This window comes from Apis florea, unplaced genomic scaffold (genome assembly GCF_048593485.1).
Source record: "Apis florea isolate Af1SG1 unplaced genomic scaffold, ASM4859348v1 contig_2350_pilon, whole genome shotgun sequence".
Taxonomy (NCBI): domain Eukaryota; kingdom Metazoa; phylum Arthropoda; class Insecta; order Hymenoptera; family Apidae; genus Apis; species Apis florea.
The window spans coordinates 5,386,854-5,408,966 of NW_028256565.1; the positions used below are offsets into that span (position 1 = coordinate 5,386,854).

Below are 22,113 nucleotides of genomic sequence, written 5' to 3' on the forward strand. Positions count from 1 at the left end.
CAGAAATAGAAAAAAATATGAAAATCAACGCCATCTCTAGAGTGCCGCAAATTAAATACATAAAAAAAGATAGAAAATAGTAAGAGAATGATAAAAATAAAATAAAAATTAATCATTAGCGTCATCTTCTGAGTTTTGAATATATAATTTCAAAAAAATTATTTTATATTTTTAAATATATTCGAAAGATGGCGCTGATTCTCAATTCTTATTTTATTGTATGCTGCTTTTCAAAGGTAATACTAGCAATCAATTCTTATCCTAATTCTATTTCTTTCATATTATTTTTTGTCTTTTTTTATGTATATCATTTGCGGCACTCTGAAGATGGCGCTGATTCCCACGTTTTTTTCCTATCCTCTTTCTCTCATTATTCGCTCGATTATTTTGTATCTCGTTTGATATAATTCAGTAATATAATTCGCATGTTATGCGTTGTCGACCGATGGTATACTTAGTAAATATATTTTATGGTATGTGAATATAGAATAAAATTTAGTTGTTTTATTTTGTGACCATTCCAGAATCCTCGATGTCATAGATTCAAGGACAAAACTGGACAAAGGTTAGTGTGTTTCAATCTTAAAAATTCTAGACAAAGGAAAGAGCAACGTATTTGCGTTTGACGAGTTGAAACGTACAGACGTTAGCGCTTTATAAGTAAAAAGGTAATATTATATTTATTATATTTTCATTTGTTTTTTTTAATATTTTTTAAATAACATCTTTATTAATATATAATATAATAAAAATTAATAGAAATATTATTGATTAAAATTTTAGGATAATAATATTCATTGATTCAAAATGCAGAGTAAGTAGTTTTAATATTATTATAACATTTTAACTAAGAATAATATTGAAAATTAATCTTTTAGTCATAATTTCATGATATGCAATTAAATAATAAATATTTAATTTATAATAATATTAGCATTGTTTGATAACTAAGAATATAAAAACTTTTTTGTTAATTTTTTTTTATGCTTTTCTTTTGTTTCTTTTTTTCTTTCTTTTTTCATTTGTTTTTAATCAATTTTGACTTTAATTTTTTCAAATATTATGTAATATTACAAAATATTTTAATAGTATTTAATAGATATATGAATATTTAATAAATTATGATTTATAATTTTTTCTTTTATAGAATTGATATTTCTAACAGTTCTCTTCTTTTGTGGGGTCATAGCAGAAAATTGTGAAGATAATAGTAAGAAAGAAGAATGTGCTTTAGTAGCACCTTTAGATCAAGATGAAAATTGGAAATCAGCTTCTACTATTTATGATTTTCATGCTAAAGATATTCATGGAAATGATGTGTCACTCAATAAATATCGTGAACACGTTTGTATAATTGTTAATGTTGCTAGTAATTGTGGACTTACAGATACAAATTACAGAGAACTTGTACAATTATATGAAAAATATAATGAAAAAGAAGGTTTAAGGATTTTGGCATTTCCATCAAATGAATTTGGCGGTCAAGAACCAGGAACCTCTGCAGAAATTTTAGAATTTGTCAAAAAATATAATGTTACTTTTGATCTATTTGAAAAAATTAATGTTAATGGAAATAATGCACACCCATTATGGAAGTGGTTGAAGACACAAGCAAATGGATTCATAACTGATGATATTAAATGGAATTTTACTAAATTTATTATTAACAAAGAAGGAAAAGTTGTTTCTCGATTTGCACCAACTGTTGATCCTCTGCAAATGGAATCTGAGTTGAAGAAATATTTTTAATTGCACTTACAATACTCTTTTATTTGCTTGATTCAGTTTTAATCACCTGTAATACTCTTATTATATATTAATTGTTATTAAGATTATTTTTAAGATTGTTATAAGAATGAATTTTTAATATCTTTGCTGTTGTCTTCTTTACTTTATATGAACAGAATTTAAAATTATTTTCTATATAATGAAATTTTGATTGAAAGTTAAAAGATTATATACAAATAAATATTTCTGTTCATAATTTACAAACAGTTTTATTTATTTTGTATTTTAACACTTCTATATGACATATTACACCTTATTTGTAATATATATATATATATATATATATATATATATATATATATATATATATATATTTCTAACAATATAAATATAAACTGTACAAAACATGGTTCGGTCGTTGAGATTCGATAAAATTATATATAATATGTATTATGACTCAAATTTTAACATTAAATATATAGAAAGCAATTGTTATGCAATCTATGATATATGTAAGATTATAAACTTGCTTTCATATATATCTAAACAATATTTCTAATTATTTTAAAATTGCTATCTTATTATTTAATACGATATATAGTATTACTTGACATTGCTATTTACAATTTTTAATACAACGTAATGCAATTTCATTAATCGATTATTGAATTAAAGAAACTACTAAGAATTTAACGTTGTAGAATATCAAAATATGCGTATATAAAGTATACATCATAAGTATACATTTAAATATACATTTAAATTTTATTAATTCGTTATGTTTTAAGTTTCATTAGATCGAGAATTTCGACCAAGAATCTCTTATAATAACAATATGTAAAAATCGAACAAAAATATATAAATAAATATAATAATATAATAAATTACAAAACTTTAAACAGGTTCTTTTATGTTGCTATTGATCGTAGCCATTTCGTGATCGGTGCTTTTACTTCTACCGTTCGATATCGTAATGGTATCTTCACAAGTCTGAAAAATCGCAATATATTTTTAACTTGTCAGCAATTAACATTTATAAAATGTACAATGTATCAATATAACAAATGACACGAAGAAAGAAATAATGACCGCGATTATCGCATTAAAACAATGAGAGTGAATTACCCATAGTCTCTTGTTGTAATTCTACCTTGTAGGAGGGATTGTCGTATGCTGATGTGCTTTTACGGGAAGATATATCAGCCTTACTGCTAGTACGCCTTTTCATGAGCATCATTAAAAGAATTAAGGTTGACAGAATAGCGAGAGACGCGACGATGGCCACCACAACCAAAGGTCCGTAATAATCACCTTCGTGAAGAGGCAAGGAAGCAAGTTTTCCTGTTAAGAAAATAAAATATTTAACTGATTAAAAATTAATTAAATATTTGTCATTTATTTAAAGTTTCATCTGGTTTTTTAGTTTCATACCTTGTTGCGATACGGTAGCTGACAAAAGAACACCAGGCTTGGTAACAAAATCTTGTACGTTGCTTTTTTTTATTCTTCCATTAGTTAAATAAATTTCGAGCCATAAACGGTATCTAGTACCTGGTTTAAGATCAGTGATTATGGTTTTCGGATGAGAATCCCTTTTGGCGATTTTAAATGTACTTGTATCTTCTTTGCCACTATCACTTTGATAAATTGCTCTATAAATATTCACATATTTATCTTCCGGATAAGGTACACCAATCCAAGTCACTTCCACATCGGTCGATTTAATCGTCTTAATCTCCACTTTGACGTCGAACGAATATGGATCTGGTTCCATCAAGGTAGTTGCTTGAATCTTAGAAAAGTATAGATTTAATTATAAAAATAAAAGATATATTATTAGATATACTTTTTATCATTAGTAGTAATTTTATTGAAACCTACCATTTTTTCACTAATTAATTCTGTCAACTGTCCAGGAAATGGAACAAAGAAGATTCCAATCTCATAGATAGTTGATGATTGCAAATTTTCGATTAAATAATTTCTAACTGCTCTATGAATCAATGGTGAAGCGGTATAAACCTTGCTGTTGTGTTCCTTGTATCTCAATTGAACACCATCGATAAATTGTAATTCATACTCTGTGAATTTTCTCCACATCACGTTGATCCATGTGGTATTCGTCTCTGCGATTTGAAGTTCAGCATCGATTGGTATTTGTGGTGGCAAGGTTGTCGCATCAGCTCGCTTGTCCAGCGTTCTCACGCTATAAATTTTGCTCGTAGGACTATTGGTTAGATCTTTCAGTTTTACCGTGATCTTCACTTTGTATTCGGTCGAGGGCTTCAAATCACCCAGTTCAAATTCGAGCTGCGGTGTCGCGATTAAATCGTTTGGAGGAGCGAACACTTGTGACTTCCAAGTGGATACATCAAAATTTCTGTAAAAAAATATATAAATGACTAATTAATTTTCGTTTCCTTAATACGATATTTTAAGATGGAAAAGTTTAATTACAAACTATTGCAAAGTATAAGTTATTAGAAGAGAAGAAAAATTATTTTTCAAAATAGTAATATATGAGATTTCATAAATAATTATTCATAATAATTATTGAGATTTCATAAATAAATTATAAAAAAATATATATATATAAAATACGTTTTATCATTGGTGTAACGCAGCTCGACTCGTCCATGAAGTCCAACAAGAACTTGTGGTACTGTGAAAACAAGGCGAACAGTGTTCTCATCAAGAGCCTCGAGAACTTGTACGGTGACCTCGTCGGAAGAAGCAATAGGGAATCCAGGAATGGCACTAGGTAACGGGAAACCAGTCGCTATGTTGTGTTCCATACCTAAATTTTACGTACATAATTAATCATTTGAATTGATTAACGCAAAATAATAATGTTGTCATTAATGTCATTGATTTCAAGTAGCTTGATCAATTCGAGCAAATCGAATGTTATAAAAAAATTAATTATAAAATTCTTTCATCATTTATTCAAAGATCACTGATCCTTGAATATTTATATAGCTGAACTCTTTTTTTAAGATTATTCGCGCAATATCGGAATAAAAAAATTTTAGAAATAAAGAAAAAATAGAATCCGATTCAAACTATTTTCATTATTGACGAAAATAAAAGAATTTCTTGCTGATTTCAGGGACGAACCTGACTGGTTAGGCGTTTGTGCTGCGAACTGTGGATGATTCAAGTGCGTGAGTCCTGAATGCGGTATGTGAGCGTCAATGTGAAGAGGCAAAGTAGCTGTTGGGCCACTCGCCACGTTATGAGGTATGGCTGGCTGTCCGGGATAATGTTGGAACGGTCCAGGATTAGGATCGTGTTGACCGATATGGGCTAACAATTCCTCGATCTGCTGTGGTGAATTCGGTATATCTGATGTATGTATGTGATATGTCGTCTGGCCGTTTTCGCTCTTCTGCGTATAAATATGCGGCTTCGCCGGTTTTTTTATTACGCCACTTGCGGCGAAAAATCCACCCTGTAATTGATTGTTTGGCGTGTTCTTCTGTCCCGATATCTGTTGATGGATATCGTATAAACCAGGATGTCCTTCGGGCGGAGCGTGTTCCAATTGGACCAACCCTGGATGTTGAAGATTAATCAGATGATAGAGCTCTTCCGGTAGGATCTCTTGATTTGGATTTCGTTGGCCCTGTTTCGGCCGATTCGCCAATCCTGTCGGTGTTTTACCTTTCTCACCATCGAATGTATCGCTTGGTGGAGCTTTCTTCTTTGAATTTATAGGAACGATCACGTTCGGATCGAGATTATCAGGACCATTATGTCCCCTATAAGGCGAACCGATCGCTGAATTGTCGAGCTGCGTGTTGAAATTGACCTGAGGAATGCTTTGCTTATTATTGGTGTTCGCGATCGCGAATCCTGGGCCGAGCATCTCTCGGTGTGGATTCAATGGGACGAATTGCGGTTGATCAGTCGCGTGGCCAACTTTCTGCACAGGTGGCAATTTGTTGGGATTGACGGGGCCTGGGATAAATTGGTGATTTTCGTTCCCGTTCAGTGGACCATTCTTGTCCAAGAACTTGTCCGAAGTCAGCAGACCGGGAAAATAGTCATCTTTATGCGGTTTCACGACAGGCTCGACAGGTTTCTTAGTGTCTGTCTTCGACTTGATTGTCTTTTCTTTGAGACGTTCGCCAGGCGTTGGAGGTTTCTCGGTGTGGGGGGATAAATGGAATACATTCTCTATGGTAGGATGTGTGGGCTTATAGTCGGGATTGTACGGTCCGTTGTACGGTACGGTTGGATGTCCAGGATCCATGGGGTAATGAAATAGTCCATGAGTAATGGTGTCTGTGTGCGCGTCTTTCGAATCTTCCCGTAAGGAGGAAGTTCCAGGATCCGGTTGCTGGCTGGATTCGGCCGAATCCGACTTGTTATTCGGTCTTTTGTTATCGTCAATCGATTGCCGATTGAATGGATCTGTGGCCAAGGGGCCGAGAAACGTCGCGTTCGTTCCTGCAATAAGTAATAAAGTCGATTGTCATATGCATGCAGTTGTCGGATCGTAGGATGCCGACCAAGTTGTCCGAATTTCTCCATGCATATTTACAGCAAGAGGTCCAAAGGTACATATATGTACAAGCGTATCGTACAAAGCATGCATTTACAGTTTCTTCTTTCCTTGCTCGAATCACTATGATTGAGATTCGTTTCTTCCTATTTCTTTTCCCCTACATTAAGGAAGGATAGATTTTGGAAAAATCAATCAATACTTTTCGAAGCTATAATAATATGTATAATAAGAAAGAATATGGGGTATAAATAATGTACAGTGTTTCGATTACGTGTTAGGTTCGAGGTAAATAGGCATTGTCGATGAGAAAAATATTTTTGAATATGAAGAGAGTCCGGTCCGCTAATGAGAAGTGCAAAATATGCGTATGTACACATTTGCACTGAAAAGTTCCAGTCAGGTCCGCATGGTAGATAAGCATCACCCATAACCAAATTAACAGATCTTCTTTACGATAGCAATCGCTTGAAAGAAATATCGCTGATATTGATACGACCGCCACCAAGGAATCAATTGATCTCGATACTAATCATGTACAATAATCAAATTTCTACGATATTTCTCAAAATCATACCAGACAGATGTACAGGCTGGTTCTATCTTCGATTATCAAATATTCTTTCATCTATCTAACAACTTTGATTTTCAAACACAGCCTATACACCTGTAAAGAAGTCCATTTAATAAATTTGTTCAAACGAATCAATTCTATTAACAAAATAGTCATTTTATTAACACGCTTCTTTACGCTATTTTCACATTCTCTATTATAGAAGCTTACCTAGCAATTGGTTGGTCGGATGTCTGCAATTCCATTCCAAGCAACATTCGTCACCCGGTAGATGCATCAACGTGGCTTGATTAGGCGGGCAAGGTAAAATTGCAGGTGGTAAAGCAGGAACTGGTGGACAAGCTGCTTGACAGGATACGTTCCCCATCTCGCAATAACATCGTTTCTCGCATCCGGTTACGTTCGAGGGCAGCTCGCTCCAATTGTCGTACGTGTTACCCTCGTAATCGCACGAACCATTATTTCTGCACCGCACTTCCTGCGACCGTGATCAATATTATTATTAGACTTCCTATTATCGATCTTGTATCTACGTAAAATTAAGAAAGCAGTTTGCAAGGTATTGATTTGTGTACTCTCGTCTAAAATTAATACATTCGATGCATTAAAAATCAAAGAGAATGGTCTCGATGGCAAGTATCTATTTTCTACACGAAAAACAATAATATCAAAATGTATATATTGATGGCAACATTTGTATATGTGTGTATGTGTTTTTAATGAAAAGTTGGATATTTGAAACTCTTTTACATTTTTTACATTTCATAAAAGAAAATTCGTAACATTATATCTTTTCAATTTCTTTTAGATCTTCAATGAAAGAAAACGAAGGCCGATTTCTAAGCTGAGTTGTGTACCTGAGGACAGCAGTGAGGAGGTTTCGGGACGAAATTTGGAGGTACGGTTTCCCAGTCCAAACAATGAGGATCGAGAGCATCAAGACCAAAGTCCGTAGGACATTCGATCGTCAAGCATTCGGTTTTACCACCTTCGACGCAAGTGCAGAAAGAAATACACTCGTCGTACCATTCCGCTCCTATTTTATATGTTTTTCCCATATGGCTACAAGAGCTCTTATCCGTCATCTTGTCTGAGATATTCGTCTTGATCACTTCCGCGGGAAGAAAGACCTGTAGCGCTGGACTAGTTCGAGTTCCATCCGTCACTCGCACGTAATATGAATGCGCAGGATCCAGATTCGATATGATACCTTCTGTATTCAATTATCCTTTCATTCATAAAAAATTTTCTTGAAAAAGTATATTTACATTCTTAAATCTAATTCTCACCTTTGTCAGGTTTCTGCTGTCTCCATACGTGATTGTCATCGGATATTTCTACGGTCACATCTTGCGGATTCTTAGCCGACAATTTCAGCTTGATCGCCGTTGAGTTTAACACCTTTACGTCCGTAAGATTCACGGCCAGATCGGTCGAAGTTTCTGGTTTAATCTCGTGATCGCCCAAAGTAACATCGCAGAGCGTGATTGTGCAACACGAATCTCTAAAACAAGGAAGAAGCTGTAAGCGAACCAAGAAATAACTTTGAAATCTGGAAAAATTAGAAAGTTTTTTATACCTTGGATCGGAGAGTACGACGCAGCGATCGTGTTGATTCGTTGCTGAGATTGTGTCGTTTGGTGGACACCTTTGTTGACACTTCAAATTTCCTCCTGCTTCGCATATGCAAACTTTGGAACAACCATCCTCGACTCGTTGACCTCTCATTATCGTTTTATTTCCAAAAACGCAAGTCTCTTCTGGTTCAGGTGCTAAAGAAAATAAAATTCACAAAAGAATTTTTTTATCGTATTTCCACATCGATAAATTTTAACTTACCTGAATCAGCAGCGCAAATCAAAATAGCGCAGCACGGTTCCTCCTTGACGAGTTTTTCCTGACATAAGGGATCTTCAATTCCTCGATTGGCTCGAACATATGGCGAGGAACAAAGCGGTTTGCAATCTATGGCCACGCCATTCTCACCACATATACACTTTTCCTCGCAATTCCTGACAATTTTCTCTCCAATGGTGTACGTTCGGTTTCCTTCCACGCATACATCCACCGTTGGTAACAGAGTCGAGGAAATATTTACAGTCGTTTCGTTATGAGGCGCTACGTATTCGCCACCTGCATTAAAACATTAAAATATTAAAATTTGTTTCTTTTTTGTCAAACGATAATACGAACTATATAGCATATATTTATAAGACTTTTTTGAGGATCGATTCTTCAGATACAAAAATCTTCGTTTAGATTTATTTATTTAATTCTAAGCAATTTAAGTTTGCATTAGATAAAGCGAGATTTTCAATTATTTCTTGTTTCTTGTTCTTGCTTTGGCCTTTATTTTAAAAATTCCAACAGTGTTTCAATATATATTAATCACCTTCGACTTCCTTATCGTCATCATCCATGCTAACATCGCTCAAGTCGGTAATGTTTGGATGCAAAGAATTAGCCGGTTCTGATGCTGAAATGTTCAGTGCCCTTCCTCTGAATGACGTCTCCTCTGTCGTGCGAACATTCTCCGTGATATTTTTCGATGTTGATGAAGAATCATTATTTATCGATGACATTTGTCGATTTTCCATCAACATCGTGGAATTCGTCATAATAGGCTCGCCGTGAAATAGAAAGGGTATCGTGACTCCTAAAATTTCCATTGATCTCGTGGTTGCGTCTTCGACCGCCATTGTCGTGATAGTCGTTGCGCCGTTGCTTTCGCCGCGTTTCGAATCATCGTCCTTGAATGTTTTTTGATATTTTTGCTCGGTCTTGACCTTGAAATCGATCGGCTTTTTCTTTGGCTCGATCGTGGTCTTTGATTCCGATTTGCGTTCATTCGTCTGGTTTCTCGTTTCGCTACGAAGCGGTTCAACTCCTAGTATTTCTTCGCCAACGGCACCTGGAAATTCGAGATATATTTTTCATTAAGCGATCTATCTTCTGGAACGAAATTCAACGGGTTTAATGGAAGAACAGCGTAGTAGGAAAAGGTTTGCCTAACGGGAATAAGATAGTACAGGTATTGTTCATGAACTTGAACATCAAGATTGGAATCGTTATCGTTCGATCATCAGTTATAGACAATAGATCGTAATTAATTTAACTAAGTTAACTTGTGAACAAATATACTTACTTTTGTATTTTAATCAAATTTATCTTTAGAAAATATTAATGCTTATTGAATCGAAAAGTTTGGTTGTCTATGGAATCTTTCAGGAACTCCGCGATACATTTCTTGAGTTTTGTAATTGCAATTTGTATCGACCTCGCTTATTAAATGTTTGCGTTACTTTCTCCTCGATGGACGTATGTCCTCCATTTTATCCATCTCGACGTAATACACTCTGTATTACTATTATTAAGATTATATTCGCATTGAATTTTCCGGACTCTGATTATTTATAAAATTGAAACTGTAATAATCTATGTATGACCATAGATTCTCAAATGGAGGCTAATAATAGTCTATCTTTAATATTATCATATATATGCACCTGTTTCAATTTAGATTAACTACAAAATAGTCCAAATAAAATGTTACAAATTGCTTTCTCAGAAATCTATGAAAATATTCATATATTTATTATTTTTTCTTTTTCAATCAGTATATCTCAATTTGTTTTCATTATATCAATTTAGGAGATAATAAAATTTTGTATGAAATAAATTCTGAATTTCAATATACTTACGATATCTTGATGATATTGGAAGAATCGTCAGATGTATCTATTTTAGAATAATCACGAATTCATTTCCGACGTTATTGCAATTAGGGTTTACCGCACGATCGAGAGAAGCAGAGAATCGCCATTTCTATAGATCTTTCGCAATATTGGAGATTTGCCAGCGATATTATGACGAGAAACTTTCCATCCGGGGTTGAAAACGCGGGATGCACTATTACGTCAAACAAATTGGTCGATCTCATCGTTCCCATCGATTTCTTTCGTCTATTTATCTGCGATCAAGATCGAGTTTTTGCTATACAACGATCGGTTAAACCGTGCAAAAATAATGTAACAGTATCGGCAAGGCACGTTTCCGTGAATCTTCGTGCATCGATTGTTTGGACTGGTAGAGGTTCTCTTACATTTAGATCGAGTGATACATTAAGCTTTATTTAATATTTATTTATTTAATAAAGAATCATTATTATTCATAAAATCTCTCTACAATACTTGTGAATTTTTCTCAGGAAAAATATTAATCTTTGTATAAAGATTAATGTTAAATTTCTCTTACTTGAAAACTGGGACAAAGTCTTCGTAACTAGAAAATTTAAATTTTAGTTACTAAGATTATTGACTATATCGAATTAAATGAAGTTGATAATTTTAGAATTGAATATGTTTATATTTAACAGTATAGCCGAAAAATAATTATTTTGATTAATCACGTCATTCATACAATCGCAAAGTCTAGTGATAAATCAATTGCCAACTTTAGATATTTGAATTCAGTAATTGCAAAATCTAAATTCAACAACAGAATTAAAGTTTCGCCAAAATGGTTCCATCGACATCGATCACACTTTTTGGACCAAGCTTAAATGAACGAGATAATTTCGATTCTATTCTATAGTTTCGATCTTTTCCACGTTTGGAACATGATATTTTGATCAGTCGGGAATGAGAAGTCGCGTTGATTGGTTGATTTCTATCGAAAGTCGGATCCGGCCGTGACTTTTATCGCGGCATGAATGGGGAACCGTAACGGTGCGACCGGTTCACACGAGGCCACGTCTTGTCATTAGGAATCCACCTGATGTCGATGGCCGGTTCTTTCGAATACGTGTAACGATTTTACGCGTAAGTAGGTGATGGTCTCCTTTTCCGCGCGCATATGCATCGAAGCTGGTCCGAAGAGGAATTCAACTCTTTCTTCTTTGACATCAACATTGATATCTTGTTTTTTTCCGCTTTTTCCACGATAAGAAAAAGCAAATAATTCTAGAGAGTACGAGGAGAAAATAGAAAAAATTGTAAATGAAGGAAATTTGAAGATATTTTATTTTCTTTGAAAAGTTCTTCAAGATGAAAAGAGAAAGTATGGATGCTTCTCTCGCGTGTTTAAAACTATTATTTTTAATTTTATATATTTCATAAGATTAAGATCATTTTCAAAAGAATATTTTTAATTTTTGCTAAATTTCTAATCATCAATGATTAATTTAATCTGATTGAACATTGAATCAAAAAATTGTGTTTATCAGATGGAAAAGATCCATCGCATCGAAGGACGACCGGTGCAATGATACTTTATGTAAGTAGTACATTGCTGTGTTTTAAATTTAAATACGAAAAGTTATGATATATTTACATAATATTTATAAATTTTATTTTTTTTATCAATTATTAAATGAACCTCTCAATGATTCTCGAAAAAAATTTGATAATATTCGCTCATATTTTTTTCTATTTGGAAAAAAAGATAGAGAACAATTTAAATAATTTAAATGCTTTAAATATTATTATTATTATTATCTTTTTAGGGATTTCGATTCTGATGATCCCGTGGGCCAAGAAAGCAGGTCGTGGAACGCGGAATCGCTCATCGCGCATTAAGAGGATCTTCACTCGGTTTGCTCGTCGCCGGAAGTCGCACGTCGTCCATAAACCCAAGCCTAGAACGGGCGCATTCGACCACGTTTAATTGTTAACTCGACTGTCTTCGTGTACACCATTACGTAATTGAACTTGACAGAAGAAACTATTAAATCTGTAATTCGCGCTTATGATTTTCTTTCAAACAATGCTTTTTTAAATAAGTGAGTAATCTATATGACTTTATTTTTGTGTATTCTTTGTATAAATACAATTAGAATTAATTAATATTTATAGAATCAAATTATAAAAAATTGTGCTAACTGTAAGTTAATCAGGATCTAAGTTATTTAGAATTATATTCTTTGCAATTGATTACATCTTGTCGAATTCATTAAATTGTAATGAGTTTCTCCTATAAGATGAAAAAAAAATAATTGAAAAAGTTTGTTGTTTGTATCTCAATAGTTTTATAAAAAGAAAGAAAAGTAGTTTGCATTAAAGTAGAATTTGACGGAAAAAATGAAATTAAATTAAATATTATCTTTCAGTCAACTATGATAATATACATATTAATTTTCTTATATTTTTTGAAGGTCATTATCATTTAATCTCCAATTTCTAATTTTGTCATTTCTAATATCAAGAGCTTTCTACGGCCTCGATAAATTCATCGAATGAGTTGCTGCAAGTTTCAGTTTCAAGCAGACTAATCACATTACTGCTTACAGCATGTATGTCTTCTTCGCAGCGGGAATTATGTTCCGGTTTACGTTCACGGAACCATCGCTCGTAATCCATCCTGTAAAGTGGGTAGAGAAACTTCTGAAGCAGCTTCTGTCATTTCTCAGAGACCTTGAACTATGCTGCTTCTCGGTAGAAAAACAACTATTCGTATAGCTCGAAATAAATGCAACAACAAAGAAAGAATCTTACTCAAATGGAATAAAATTTATCTCTCAAAGATCAGAAATCGGAAACTTTAAAAAAAGAAGAGATTAAAAATATTTCGAGTTTCATTCGATTATATAAAGAAAAAAAGTTAAAGTTAAAAAAAAAAAAATGAAAAATAAGAGCGGATAACCAAAAGATAAAAAAACGAGTAAGAAGATGAGAGGTTAAAATAGTCGGTCACCAAACGTGCCTTTGACTATACGGTATTCTATCCTACTTGCTACTCGTTGCACGATCATTACTTCGTTCCATACATCACGTTTCGTCGATCATCATTTTTTTCTATTTTTCGAACGAACGATGAGTAGCTAATAAGTATGTTTCGATATTAATCACAGTTTCATCCTTCTTCTTTTCAACATAGAAAGGAAGGGAAATTCGTCTCGCTATTTTGAATTTTTTATATTCTATTTACTCAAGAATAATCTCGGTTCCTCTTTTAAATTATTAACTCTCTGCTATTGGCAATAGACAGTACGAAAAATTCATGAGAGAAAATTCGTAAAGGTTGCGTAAAGAAAATGTATAAAGAAACTCGGCTTCTGTGAATTATAATGTGCAATGGCAAAAGTGTTTTCAAAGATTTCGTTGCGGAATCTCTGCATGCTATCTGCATGCGCTACTTGCTCGACTATAGTTTTGCTCGATGTACTTACACGTTACATTTCACTTGCCAACTTGTTAGTTTTTTCTCCGAGAGACATTTTCCCTTCTACATTTTCTATGAACAATGTCTTTTGATATGGAAAAAATATTTTTTTCGAACATTTTTATATTCCTTATCATATTCAATAATTTAAGTTTTCTAAGTAGAGCTAAATACAAAAAGAAAAAAATTCATTTCTATGAATATTCCCTCATGATCTTTTCCGTTTTAATAGAGATCTATAATTGATTTTTTGTTGCACGATTATCTGCGAGCATAAGACGATCTATTGTAACGAATGGTTCTTTCTTGATCCATATGCTCCGTTTTTGTGCTCCAGTTAATCGACGCGCGATTAATCAATTCCACGGTTCGTCGATCATGTTGATTACGAGCGCGACTGGGATTTTCACCATTAGCGATCACACTCTTCGAGATCTATTTCATATTTTAATCCTTCTTAATATTTCACTTTCGCTGAAATGATTTAATCGCATTGAAATTAATTGCTTTTGTAGGAAACATATATCAATATATGTTTTCTATATATGTATATTGATATTTATATAATTATATAATTTTATAATTATTCTAGAAAACGTAATAAATATTATAATGGTTATAATGGTAAAATATTAAAATTGTTAATTGATTTAAGAGATATAATAGTAAACAAATTTTTGTTCGATCGATAATATATTTTAGAATTTGTTTCGTTGAAATATCACGAAAAAATAATACTTTTAATTTCTACATTTAACAAGGATGAATGAAAAATCAGTGGTGATTGGATAAGTAACATTTCGAAGACGGTAAATTGTTCCTCAAACAGTAATTCGTACATTACCTAAGACAAGTTTAAAATACAATATTTGTAAAAAAATATTTTTCTGAAAATGATTAAATTATGGACAGAAGAGCCATGATATATAATGAACGATTTTTTATCATTCAGTGATAGCTCGTTATTCAGCTGCTTATTTCATAATCTATAAGTTTTATTTTTTTCGATGTTCCACTTTTAATATTTCACAGCTTTTAATTTTTCTTTTTTTTCTCGTAAATGATTGTTGCACAAATTTCAAAATCTGTAGATTGAACTTCAAATCGTGGAATTATGAATAAACTCATAATTCATTATCATCGATTACTATGATACTGAATTCGATGTGCTATTTATTTATCATATTGTTAAATAATGGAAAATTTTCCAAAAAACATTAAAAAAAAATTTGTAAGATGAGATGATGAGATTTGATTCTGATTACCAGTATATATCTCGTTTAATACAGAATTATTTCTGTTTTTTCTTTTTTTTTTTTATCTTCATCGAACAACATAAACAAAATTAAATTAGCGCGGAATTTCTAAATTTCACCAGAAAAATTTCGGTCTTTTCTATGAAAAATTCTTTTCTAATTAGAAATCAAATTGTCGGTTTATCCATAGTTCGCAGTTATTGTTCACGCTATTGAAACTTGAAAACGATGCATTCAGTAAATAAATATCTATTTATATTTCTTGCTGTTACGCGTATAAACACATTCTTAACTCGTTGAAATCATTTTTGCGAAAGAAAAATATTTTTATTTTCACGTAGATTTGAATCGCATTTGTGCTTTCACTCTGTTGCCTCGCCCTTCCTTTAACACGAATAAATATAAAGATTGAATAATAGGATCAGCCGCAAATGTTTCGTGTTACAATCGATTCGTCTAATCTATTTTGCAGCATGTTTAGAGATACTATAATAATTCGATACTCTGATTTCTATATTTTTTTCAATTTGTTTATAACAAATCGTGAATTGATCCAAAGCACACTTTCAAAGGTTTAGAAAACATTAAATATACATAAAATAGTATCTCGAAGTAGGCGGATCTTTGCAATTTAATTTAAACATATTCATAATATACAAGACTACGTTTCTCTTTTTACGAAATTACTATTTCCTATACTATGACTGCACATTTCAAATAGAAATAAAATATAGTATAGTAATCTCGAACGATCGCTGTTATGCGGGCATCAAAGTCTCCAAGCGTCAACTAGTTATTTCCGTTAGAAACATGTTTTCACAACTTTAACAACAGTTCTATTATAATTTGCGTATAATTAAATAAATACCCGCAGTCATTTATATTACCATAGACGCGAATTTTATAACGACTTTCGATTTAAAATTGTTTATCCTAAAATTACTTTTCTCTGCAACCTCTTTCAACAAATATCTTCCATCGAAGAAGGAAATAGAATAATCGTCCGTGTTTTCTACTAAAAGTTCCTTCACCTACAAATCGACGTTTTCGAGTACTCAAACTGAAAAATGCACCATGTCGTTTTCGAACTGGCTCGCACGAGGAGAGAGTCACGAGACGTTTGTTTATCGTTGTTGTCGAAACGACAATTTCCACCGATGCATTCTTTCTTTTCTCGTTCGTCAAGCATCGAGTTTCGTTCCATTGTTCTTGCGTGGCCGAGAATAAGAAGGCAAGAAAGCCGATCGAGGGAAAGTTGGGCGAGCAGGTTGGAAAATGAAACGCTTTTGGCAAATAGAGCGGCGGTGCATCGATAACTTAATTAACGTGCCCCGCGGGACATCGGTGTCCAGTGACCATTAAGTGAAAGTCAAGAAACAATGAGGCGGGAAGCCTCTGTGACTCGGATTTAATCACGGTAATTACCATTAACGACGGTACTCCGCGTTTTTTTATCTGAACGCGTGGAACTTGAGGCGGAATTCGAAATGTGGACACGAAAGAGAAAAAGATGAAACGATCCACGAGCAGGAAGTTGAGATTTTAAATCGTACGCCGATCATTGTTTTTCGAGCACCGATGAACAGGTTATGTAGATGATACTGGGGGATAGCATTGTGATGTTGTTGTTGCCGTAACAAAGATATCAAGGGGACTGGGATCGCGTTAGGAATATAAAGGAAGGAATATACGTTCACTCGCATATTTATAGTACCGTTAACCAGGTTACTTCGCCAAGTACAGCGACCGTTTATAAGACTTTGGAGATCCCCATTAGCCTGCGGTTTACCTGTGCGGTAATTTCGCAACATGCACTTGCTTCCTTCGTTCTTAGACTCGGCTTGTACCATACTTTTATCGCGCGATAGTAATCGTGATAACACGCATCCGTGCTTCGTTATGTCGATGGAATGAATATCGTGGCAATTAGTTAATTGGTTACAAAGCAACTTTTCATCGTGACACCCGTTATACCCCGTCATGTTTGACCGTTTGACCAGATACACCGATACTTTCCTTTCCTTGGTAGTCGGGATTATTTCGTGAGCGGAATCGAGAATCTTGTACCAATTCATTTTTGATTTTTCTTTTCTTTTTGTTACGTGTATGTAAAAAAATATTGGCGCAATTAAGCGAATGAAAAATATTTTGATCGAAAGCAACTCCAAAAAATTATCAAAAATTGAAATAAAAAATCGATTTAAGAATTATTGCATAAAAATAAATTGTGTATCTTTTTAATTGTCGAATAAAAAAAATTTTATAATCAATCTTTTCATTAATTTCATTAAAATCTTTCAAGAATTCTCAATTATTCTTTGGTGTCAAGCGTGATCAATTTCCTGCAGAAATTAATACAAATCGATTCCTCAAGCGAGTATAACGGTATCGAAAAAAGCGTAGAACGAATGACCACGGTTCGAGCAAGATAATCCAGAAAAACGATACAATCACATATAACGACGTCGATCGAGGAGATCGAATAGAAACCGAGAAACTGAGATCGTTTCGTTCGATCGTTGGACGTGCGAACGCGCGAGATTGGAACGATTCTCGCGTGGGATTAATCATGCAATACGAAATAGAAAGTCTGAAGATGTTACGCGAATTGATTATACATACGTATCACAGAAGCGTAATCGTCGTTTAATTAACCTCCTCTTGTTGCAGGAGACAACATCCAGCAACACTTTTCCAAGATGGTGAAATATCTCGTCTACGCGCGAGAGGATACGAGCAAGCCTTTCCAAATCAGCCGAAGGACAAGTTTCTGCGATTACCTTGCTCGGGATGTAATTAAAAAATCTTTCGTTCTCGTTTTACGGGACGGAATGTGTACGGTTATGTTGATCGTTCAATTTAGATCAGATAAGTGCATTTCCATACTGTTCTTGATAAATGTATCATCGAGATGCATTAACTCTTCGTTTTTATGGTTTATTGAATAATATAATCTAGGATCTTTTCAGATTTGATCTTTATGTTCATATCATGCGAAAAACTTCTGAAAAAATTTATCGATATATTTATAAATAACTTTTAGTATATTTAGTATATAAATATTCGAAAATGAAATAATTTTCTGGTTTAATACGTTGTGTGTCGTGATCGTGTACGCGTTACAAGGATTTCCTGGTATTGCATCATGGATTTTCTTTTTAAAAATATAAAAGAGGTGCAAAAGAGTTTTCAGATATTCGAATTTCTCTTTGAATTTCGTTGCATTTTTCGCCAATTTTTGTTTTTTGTACGTAAGTCAAGAAAGTAGATATCCACAATTTTTGCCTATTGAATGTATCGATGAAAAAAATTGGTATAACAATAATATTGCAGGATTAAAAATCAATTTGCATCGCGAACTCGTTACTATCCGCATTCTTTCGCGCTTCTATAACTCAATTACTCAATCTTTATCAAATTTCATTCTTTATAAAATCTTTGACTTGAATGAACAATCGTCAACTTCACCAGAATAACCTACATACCGCGTGAAATTCGTCTCATTGTTTCGTTAATAATCTCGTCCATTGTGCGATCGCAGACAATCGGAAACGAACTCAACGGCCGTGCTCGATCAAGTTGAAAAAAGAAGAAAAACGTGACCGATGAGGAAAGAGGTCTTCTCCACGAGAGAAAGGTGGTACAAATTCCATTGGATCCGATCCATTTTTTCGGTCAAAATTACACCAAAAAGATAAACTCCAGTTAAATAATAAAACGTTCCTCTTCATCGTTCGATTTGTGCCATGGTTAGTCACCGTGTTTCGTTATTGACAAAACTATTTTCGACCGAGGAACTCGGCTGAATCACGCTTACCTGCCCATTACCTTCAATAGTTGGATTAGTATGCGTGACAAGCATCGTCAGTTGTACGATCGAGGGAACGATAACTCGAGAAGTCAACAGTTCGTACGTAAGGAATTTTTGTCTTCTACTAGTAGAAAATCCTTATTGTGAAAAATTTAGAAGAAAACATTTTACTGCGATTTACAAATATTAGAATTATGAAACGAGAATTTATTCGAACGTTAGAATTTATAAACGTTAGAATTGCGTAATTTATTCGATTCGCAATTAGTACAAAAAAAAAATTCCATTTGATTTACAAATAAAATTATGCAACGAAATTTGAAGGAATTCATTCGACTTGTAAATGTCAAAATTATGCAACGAGATATAATAAAAAATTCGTTCTACTTATAAATTTTATATCAATCGTTATAGTTGAAAATGCGATCGATCCATCTGTCATCGAAAACGCTCGATCCTCCTCGGCCGCTCGTGATCTTTCTCTTTTCGTGCTGCATCGATCGATTCGACTTTATTTTTTCCCAAGGCCGTTCATAGCGGCGAATACGTGTCGACCAGTTCACCAACTGGATCCAAAGCTACCGTTAACACGCATCGTGTCTCTGTCCCTCGTACATTACAGCCCCCTCTGGTCTGTTTACCTCCTCGATCGACGTGGAGGATGCACACGTGCAGTCGAGAATCGATGTAACGCGCGCCACTTTTAATCATTTCGTTCTATAAATGCAATTCCTTTTATTTTTACTTCTTTTTTTTTTTTCGACTTGCCGATCCATCGACTCAACGTAATATAAATACATTTAGGCGATCGAGAAGCCATTTTTCAATATTTACACGCTCTGAATTTGTTAGAGAGAAATCAAAACCGGTTTTACGTTTCGCAACATTGATGCTAATTTTATTCAACACGGATAGAGCAACGAATTCAAGAGAAAAATTCTTTCGCTATGAGATTGAATTTTTTGAAAATTTTCAAATTTTTTTTTTAGTCGAATAAAAATTTCTGATATTAAATCAAGTTTCTAATATTAAATCGATATAATTCAATTTCTACCAATATTCGTGTTAATGAATGATCTGAACAATTTCAAACGATTTCACGAATCGATACCCCTTCATGATCGGTAAAATCTGTTTTTCCTTTTGGAAAAAAAAACACTGTAATTATTTCTTCATTGATTTTATTCGCGAGAATGACATCAGTGTACTCGAACGAGGACGTGACAGAATTTTTCGTCAGTTTCACGTAGTATACCGTTACGAGAACACCGATCGGCCGTCTCGAAACGATGTTCTTCTCGTATGATTACGTTTCATGCCTGACTTCGGTATATTAACCTTCCTTTACGTAACAAACCTTCTCTCTTCTACCTACTTTTATACATTGTTTTATCAATTTTTGGATCAATCAAAGTTTCCCAAGAATTGTCATCGAATACTCGTAACTTCGAAAACATTCGAGGCCAATATAAATATATATATCTTCCTCGAATATAACCTTAAAAAAAAAACCTTAACTTTCGATTGAATTACAAACGATTGCGACTCGAGTTTCGTCTCGGTCGAGGTGGTTCGCGCTAAAAAAAGGTGGAGCGAATCGCGAAATATCATGGCTTCCGTGCCACGAGAGGCGAGAAAACACGGATCGAGTCGGGGTGGAAAAATGAAAGAGTGCGGGAAAAACTCACCGGTGGTGGTTTGCATCGATGGCTCGACGTCGAGTGGCGACGTCGAAGCGACGACGACCCCGCCTATCAGGCAAAGTCCTGCGACCGCGCGCAGAAAGCATCTTTCCTGGATACGCATCCTACCGCATTCTTGTGACCACGGTCCCTCTGAAACGCTGTTCGAACACCAACAATCGTGCACTCGCGATTAATCTTGCCACTCGATCGAATCGTGCGACACGATTCGAAACGAAACGCGCGAACAAAACACAGGACGGCCGGCGATCGATCGATCTCTGATCGATCAATGGACAACCGATAAATAGAAGCACAAACGAGGTATACACGGTGTCCACTTGGTCGGTTCACTTGGTCGGTCGCGATCCGTGCCGAGGCCGGAGGTGAAGTGCACCGGTGAGCGGGATTTACCTCCTCCTTGCCGGTGCTAGAGCGTTGTTGCCTCGCTTGCCTTTCATTCCTCCTCTCCGGCCAGCCGGAGAATTCTCCACGCTCACCTTGCTACAGGCTCGCCACGATGCGATTCTACAGGCTGTTCCTGATCAACCGGGCAGTATCGATATACTCGTCTTCGACTCGATTTGGTGCGCGCGCGGCTGGCCGGTTCGTTTTCAGGGGAAATCCATTTCCGGCCTTCTTCTCCTGTGTTTTAATCATCCATTCGAGAGGATCGTTCGTTCGTTCGTTCGTTTTAACGAGATCTTTTCGATTTTTTACGTCTCAGTGACGTCTGGTGTCATACATGTGATTGAATTAGGATTAAAATTGTTTATTTAGAAATTGTTTGTTCAATAGTGGATGGATTAATTAATTGCAGGAGAAAAGGAATGATCGGATAGAGAAATATGTTATGCATTATTAAACGTGCATTGTTTCAATACACAACATTTTCGGTCTTCTCAATTTTTTGAATAGATTTTGAAGAAGAGTGTAAAAAGTATAATATAGGTGGATATTTAGAATTTTTCTTTTTCTATTGTCCAATGATATAAAAATTAATATTCTTATACATGCATTAATATTCTTTTGTGTTTAAACAGATTACAGTAATGATTACACGACACAAAGTTAAAATAACAATACTATTTATTCATTTCGAATAACAAATGCGTCTATTTTCCTATAAAGAAATCGTGGAAAAAAAAATTTCATTAAAAATTTACCGGTATATTGAAGATCCTCATAAAATTTTATTTTTCGAAGCTATTTCTTTTTCAATTATATTCAATTATATTTCAATTTCGTCTCTCTTTTTTTTTCCTTCGAGGACTCATTTCAGCTCACGCTTGAGACAGAGAGAAAGAGAGAGAGAGAGAGATTCGCTTATAAAAAATTATACATATATTTTTTTTATATAAATCAAATTTCCTCAAAATTTCTTTTCCTCGGAAACG

General features: G+C 34.1%; 2 protein-coding genes and 1 long non-coding RNA gene across 10 annotated transcripts; 2 read left to right on the forward strand and 1 right to left on the reverse strand.

The window, feature by feature from the left end:
• The first annotated feature begins 39 nt into the window (after window positions 1-39).
• LOC100869880 (uncharacterized) lies at window positions 40-1,992 on the forward strand. 3 transcript variants are annotated; one of them, XM_086904797.1, is made up of 4 exons: window positions 40-457; window positions 525-668; window positions 784-814; window positions 1,148-1,992. In XM_086904797.1, exons 3-4 carry the CDS (start codon window positions 808-810, stop codon window positions 1,747-1,749), a joined length of 609 nt encoding a protein of 202 aa, XP_086760923.1. In that variant the 5' UTR covers window positions 40-457; window positions 525-668; window positions 784-807; the 3' UTR covers window positions 1,750-1,992. The 3 variants fall into 3 exon arrangements, with proteins under 3 accessions (XP_086760923.1, XP_031774128.1, XP_086760922.1); XM_031918268.2 differs by having other exon boundaries at window positions 233-448; XM_086904796.1 differs by having other exon boundaries at window positions 274-473.
• Window positions 1,982-21,111, reverse strand: sas (stranded at second). Of its 6 annotated transcripts, none has more exons than XM_086904789.1 (13): window positions 20,723-21,111; window positions 9,202-9,720; window positions 8,649-8,942; window positions 8,389-8,581; window positions 8,099-8,313; window positions 7,667-8,022; window positions 7,020-7,287; window positions 4,846-6,180; window positions 4,330-4,525; window positions 3,610-4,108; window positions 3,160-3,520; window positions 2,879-3,069; window positions 1,982-2,718 (listed from the first exon to the last, which is right to left on the reverse strand). In XM_086904789.1, exons 1-13 carry the CDS (start codon window positions 20,838-20,840, stop codon window positions 2,623-2,625), a joined length of 4,641 nt encoding a protein of 1,546 aa, XP_086760915.1. In that variant the 5' UTR covers window positions 20,841-21,111; the 3' UTR covers window positions 1,982-2,622. The 6 variants fall into 6 exon arrangements, with proteins under 6 accessions (XP_086760915.1, XP_086760918.1, XP_086760917.1 ...); XM_086904792.1 differs by having other exon boundaries at window positions 2,854-3,069; XM_086904791.1 differs by having other exon boundaries at window positions 7,667-8,019; window positions 20,723-21,109.
• On the forward strand, window positions 11,336-12,902 carry LOC105736347 (uncharacterized). The gene is made up of 3 exons (XR_015291129.1): window positions 11,336-11,867; window positions 12,034-12,083; window positions 12,313-12,902. It is a non-coding gene; the product is annotated as an uncharacterized LOC105736347 (long non-coding RNA).
• Window positions 21,112-22,113: the final 1,002 nt, after the last annotated feature.